Source organism: Microtus pennsylvanicus, chromosome 2 (genome assembly GCF_037038515.1).
Source record: "Microtus pennsylvanicus isolate mMicPen1 chromosome 2, mMicPen1.hap1, whole genome shotgun sequence".
Lineage (NCBI taxonomy): Eukaryota > Metazoa > Chordata > Mammalia > Rodentia > Cricetidae > Microtus > Microtus pennsylvanicus.
Window position 1 is genome coordinate 11,394,122 of NC_134580.1, and position 6,456 is coordinate 11,400,577.

General features: G+C 51.1%; 1 protein-coding gene across 1 annotated transcript; it reads right to left on the bottom strand.

Annotated features, from left to right (window-relative positions):
• Positions 1-202: 202 nt before the first annotated feature.
• On the bottom strand, positions 203-5,993 carry LOC142843180 (cytochrome P450 2D27-like). Its single transcript, XM_075960133.1, has 9 exons — positions 5,732-5,993; positions 3,332-3,503; positions 2,911-3,063; positions 2,671-2,831; positions 1,810-1,986; positions 1,485-1,626; positions 1,098-1,285; positions 558-699; positions 203-457 (listed from the first exon to the last, which is right to left on the bottom strand). Exons 1-9 carry the CDS (start codon positions 5,918-5,920, stop codon positions 279-281), a joined length of 1,503 nt encoding a protein of 500 aa, XP_075816248.1. The 5' UTR covers positions 5,921-5,993; the 3' UTR covers positions 203-278.
• Positions 5,994-6,456: the final 463 nt, after the last annotated feature.

Consider the following 6,456-nt stretch of genomic DNA (forward strand, 5'->3'; position numbering starts at 1 on the left):
GGCTGGTCTTGAACTTGCCACCTTCTGGCCTCAGCCTCTATCCTGCTATACTGCAGGCCTGTGCCACTACTGTTGGCTCAGCAAACTCTGCTCACAACATGAAAGTTGTTTATAGGGGAGATCTGGGACAGAGGGGAAAGACTGATTGTAGCCTGTTGTCTTGGGCCACATGGAGACAAGGATGGGGGTTGGACCAGGAGTCTGAGTGGAACCACAAACAAGGTTTATTGGACATCAATCAGCACAAGCTGGGGAGAAGGATGGAGCTGCTGTCTTTGCTAGCGCACGACTACACAGAGCTCATAGGGGGTGGGGGTAACTGGCAATGCAAAGATGCCATGGTCGCTAGGTCGGAGCTGTCCACTGGGCACGGAGAAGCTAAAGCGCTGCAGGAGGCAGGCGAAGAAGAGGAAGAGCTCCATGCGGGCCAGGGGCTCCCCCAGGCAAGCTCGGCGACCTGTGGGTGGGAGAGGGACTCAGTCAGTCTGGGGCCTGATAGATGCTCCACCCTCCAAGGCACCCTGGGAAAAGACATGGAGACAGATACCCCACAGGACCTGCTGAGAATGGGATGAAGGCCTCATGCTTCACAAAGTGGCCCTGGGCATCCAGGAAGTGCTCAGGATGGAAGTGGAGGGGCTTCTCCCAGACAGTCTCATCCTTCAGCACTGAGGACAGGTTGGTGATGAGGGTCGTCCCCTGGCAGGAGACACATGGTGTGAACATGGACTGGGGTAGGACTGCCAGTACCCAGCTTACGATGGTCACATGCACAACCTCTTCCTGCACACATAGGGTTCTTACATTAACCTCAACCTCAGATCCCCTTGGTACCATTTTCTGGTACCATTCAAGGCCATATGACAAAGCCACCCTAAGTACCCAAATCAGAAGCTGCCCCTGTGTGTAGCATCCCTGCAATCCTGTGGCTTATTCCACTAGCCATCCTCTTCCCTGGGGATCCTGGGCAATGGCTGCAGTGTACTCACACCCAGGCTGGTCCCTTCACCATCTGCAAATCCAGGATGTGGAGCTCTTGGTCTTTATAGCCTTTGTTTGCCCAGTGGTGACCCTGGGACAAAGGTGACCATGCCTACCTTGGGGATGAGGAAGCCCTGTATTTCAATGTCACGGGATGTCATATGTGGTATATTCACTGGGACGATGTCACCAAATCTCTGCACCTCATGAATGACAGCATTGGTGTAGGGCATGCGGGCCTGGTCTGCCATCTCTGGACGCCGCGCCTGCCCTATGACTTCATCGATCTCCTGTTGGACGCGGCCTGGAGGAACAGCCTCCCCTCAGCAAAGCATTTCCTTAGTTGTTCTTCCTTGACCTTCTACCACTGGGTGAGTAGGTGACTTAAGACTGCCATCAGAATTGTGGGAGTCAGGCTCAAGGTGACGGTGGAGCCCCCACATGCTTCCAAATATTTTTATCTTTCTTCCCTCACCCTCCCTTCTAGGCCCAGCCAGGCTCACTCTGCACATCCGGGTGTAGGATCATGAGCAGCAGGGCCCAGGACAGTGTGGTTGAGGTGGTCACCATCCCTGCAGTGAACAGGTCAGTTACTACTGCACGCAGGTTCCCATCGTTGAAGCTGCTCTCAGGATTCCCCTTGGCCTGGGCAGACAGAGAAGGTAGGCTCAGGGACACAGGGAGTAAACCCCAACATGATCCACCATTGTGTTCAAGACCACAGGTGTTGGGGTCATGGATGACAAACAAACTCCACTTCCCTGGCACCACAAGTCACAGAACACTTCAGCCCAAAGGCCCTTTCCCCATCTTTATTGCTACCCTCACCTTCTCCATCTCAGCCAGGAAGGCATCTGTCAGGTCTCGGGGTGGCTGGGCAGGGTCCCAGGTTCCCTTGTGCTCAATCAACAACTTATCCAGTGAGTTCGTCAATGCTGTCAATTTGGGGAAGGCTTTACCAGGCAGCCCAGGGATGCGCAGAAGCACCGGGAATGTGTTCACCAGCTGTAAAGGTACAGGTCTAGGTGTTTTTATTCCTAATTAAGAATCATTAGTGTGTGTGTGTGTGTGTGTGTGTGTGTGTGTGTGTGTGTGTGCCTGCATGTTCACTCTCACATATACATGTGCACAATGACTCCTGTTTGGAGGTCAGAGAACAACTTGTAGAGTAGGATCTATCTCCCATGTGAGTCCCAGGGATCCAGCTCAGATCTCCAGGCTTCCTTGGGAAGTTCCTTCACCCACAGGTCATCTCTCTTGACCCTGGATGCTACTCTGCTCAGTGCTTGCCTGAACCAGACTCAGTTCCCAGCCCTTTTCTTTTTAGTTCCCAGACTCGTCTACAGAGGACTCAGGGTCTATTTGTCCCCAAATATCACCTACTGCGTCCCCTGTACTCCCTGTAGGTTGTCTTGAGCCCAGGGTGAACAAAATGTCTATTCTACTCTGTACATCTAACAATCTTACATCGTTTCCATGTAGACGGGGGCAGAGCCTCACCCCCTTTCTAGAGCCCCTGACCTTGGTCCACTCTTCCCCGCCTGGTATCTGAGATTGGCTAAGGGCAAGGGCTTTTCTCCTGGATTTGACTATCACACAAGGCCCTCACCCTATTCCCCCGGAATGAATATTCATTCTGATTTTACAGCACATAAATGACCATGCACACTGACTGCCTGAGTCTCATACCTCAGCAGTGAAGTTAGTGTCCTCTCCAAAACTTTCCTCTAATGTTTTGATCAGCCCATTGAAGAAAGGATCTTCATACTCGAAGCGATGGGCATAAATGAGGGATGAAATCACATTGCATACACCTTTGTTCAGGAGGGTGGTGGGATTAAATGCTTGGCCTAGGAGCAGAGATGCAAGCAAGTCATGACGTCGTTCATAAGTGCCTGCCCTCATCTCTACATCTCACCCGTCACCCACCTGCCTCCTTGGTGAAGGCGTCACAGAGGTGTCCAGCCTCCTCTGTCACCCACTGCTCCAGGGATTTCTTGCCCAGGCCAAAGTCTCGCATGGTGGACACAGAGAATCGCCGCTGTTCTCTCCATTCGGGTCCATAAGGTGCAAACGCCACACCTGCAGGGACATCTGTGTGTAACCAAGGATACGTGGCTGTGCTGTCTGCTCTGCTCCCAACCTTTCCCTGTGGTCAGTCTGAGCCATCAGCGCCCCAGCACTTTGCTATCACAATCAGCACGTGCAGCTTTGGAGGCTCCACCCTCCATGCAGTGATTTCCCTTCCATTATCTGAGCACATTCCCCCGCCCCCATTGGGCCCTGTCCATCTTCTGGTCACTGCTCCTCAAGCCCTATTCTCTGCCCTGTCCCCACTATAGCTCTTTGCCTTTTGCTTTGGGCCCATAGCCCATGACATTATAAACAGGCATTGGAGGGCGGTCAGCAGTGTCCTCTCCACGGGTCACCAGCACTTCCCGCACCGCCTTCAGTCCATTGATCACGACCACGGGCTTCCAGCCCATCTGCAGGCTGAACACGTCACCATAGCGTTGACGAAGCTGAAGTAGAGGGACAAAATGCTTAGAAAATGGAGATCCCTAGTAAACTGGACAATATAACCTCAACACAGAACATGTGTGTCTGTGTGTTGTGTGTGTGTCACGTGTGGTATGCATTATGAACCTTTGTCCTGCCCAGTGCTGGGCAAATGCTCTACCACTGACCACATCTCTAGCCTGAGGTATGACACCTTATGCCTGCATGATCCTATCTTCTCAATCCAGCAAAGTTCTCACAGTAGAATGATCATTAAGCTGTCATCTTGTGAGAAAATGATCTGTGCTCCTTCATACCCCCACCATACATGAGGGAATCAGGTTCCTGTGATGAGCAGGAAGGCCTGAGACCTCACAGCAGCAAGAGATTACAGCAGACGCAGCCCGTCCTCACTGACATGAGATTACAGCAGACGCAGCTCATCCTCACTGACATGAGATTACAGCAGCTCATCCTCACTGACATGAGATTACAGCAGACGCAGCCCATCCTCACTGACATGAGATTATAGCAGACGCAGCTCATCCTCACTGACATGAGATTACAGCAGACGCAGCTCATCCTCACTGACATGAGATTACAGCAGACGCAGCTCATCCTCACTGACATGAGATTATAGCAGACACAGTCCGTCCTCACTGACATGAGATTACAGCAGACGCAGCTCATCCTCACTGACATGAGATTACAGCAGACGCAGCTCATCCTCACTGACATGAGATTATAGCAGACGCAGCTCATCCTCACTGACATGAGATTACAGCAGACCCAGCTCATCCTCACTGACATGAGATTACAGCAGACACAGCCCATCCTCACTGACATGAGATTACAGCAGCCCATCCTCACTGACATGAGATTACAGCAGACACAGCTCATCCTCACTGACATGAGATTATAGCAGACGCAGCTCATCCTCACTGACATGAGATTACAGCAGCTCATCCTCACTGACATGAGATTACAGCAGACACAGCTCATCCTCACTGACATGAGATTACAGCAGCCCATCCTCACTGACATGAGATTACAGCAGCCCATCCTCACTGACATGAGATTACAGCAGCTCATCCTCACTGACATGAGATTACAGCAGCCCATCCTCACTGACATGAGATTACAGCAGACACAGCCCATCCTCACTGACATGAGATTACAGCAGACACAGCCCATCCTCACTGACATGAGATTACAGCAGCCCATCCTCACTGACATGAGATTATAGCAGACACAGCTCATCCTCACTGACATGAGATTACAGCAGACACAGCCCATCCTCACTGACATGAGATTATAGCAGACACAGCCCATCCTCACTGACATGAGATTATAGCAGACGCAGCTCATCCTCACTGACATGAGATTATAGCAGACACAGCCCATCCTCACTGACATGAGATTACAGCAGACGCAGCTCATCCTCACTGACATGAGATTATAGCAGACGCAGCCCATCCTCACTGACATGAGATTACAGCAGACGCAGCTCATCCTCACTGACATGAGATTATAGCAGACACAGCTCATTCTCACTGACATGAGATTACAGCAGCCCATCCTCACTGACATGAGATTACAGCAGACGCAGCTCATCCTCACTGACATGAGATTATATCAGACGCAGCTCATCCTCACTGACATGAGATTACAGCAGACGCAGCTCATCCTCACTGACATGAGATTACAGCAGCCCATCCTCACTGACATGAGATTACAGCAGCTCATCCTCACTGACATGAGATTACAGCAGACACAGCTCATCCTCACTGACATGAGATTATAGCAGACACAGCCCGTCCTCACTGACATGAGATTACAGCAGACGCAGCCCATCCTCACTGACATGAGATTACAGCAGACACAGCCCATCCTCACTGACATGAGATTACAGCAGACGCAGCCCATCCTCACTAACACGCTACAATGAAACCTGACTCTTCCTCTCTGTGACTGAGAACACAGACACTGACGGGATCACAAGAAAACTGCGACCTCCCTGACTTCTGTCCTGTCCAACCACACTCCAGGCCTGCTTCCATGGCCTTTTTCATATAAATCTCTGCTCTTAGAAAGTCCACAGTATCCTTAGAACCAGAAGCAACTGCCACAAGGCAACCACTAAGCCCTCTTCCTCTTGGTGGTCATCTTCCTGTCTATCCTGAGGCTTCAGCACCACCACGTACTGCTGGGGGCACCATGACCTCTACAGCCCTCCACTGCCATCTCTCACCTTGTACACACTGTATGGCATGTTCTCGAAGTCCACCTGCAGAAGGTTGCCCAGCCCAGGTAGGGGCACAGGACCCGGAGGGTAGCGGGAAGTCCAGAACTTGCGTCGGTGCATCAGGTCCACCAGGAGCAAGAAGATGGCCGTGAATAGGACCACAGACCACAGGCCATCTCCAGTCGGCAGTGCCATGGCTGCCCCTGCTTCCCAGGCTGGGTATGGGAATCCCTGCTCCAGACACCTAGGATCAGGAAAGACACTCTGAAGACAGACTGGGCACCTGGTCCCTTATGAAGGGGAGAAGGCTGTACTTTGTTCTCTGCCTTGAGCCAAATAGCTGTGTTTACTGTTCATTCAGGTTGTGTAGCAAGAAGTCAGGAAAGTCCAGGGCAAGTAAGCTAAGAGATTAATGCCATCTCTTCTCTCGATGGGTACTTCTTATGGGAGTAGCTTCAGCTTCTCCTCAGGAACTGACCACAGTGGTTATGTAGCCTTTGGCACTGTGAGCACAGTGGGCAGAGCAGCAGTGGACCCTACCTCAAGGTACAGCATCAGAAGGTATAGAATAAATCAGAATAAATCAGAAGGTAAAGAATAAATAATTCAATTAAAACATGGAGTACAGACCTAAACAGAGAACTCTCAACAGATGAATCTAAAATGTCTGAAAGACACTTAAGGAAATGTTCAACATCTTTAGTCATCAGAGAAATGCAAATCTAAACAAC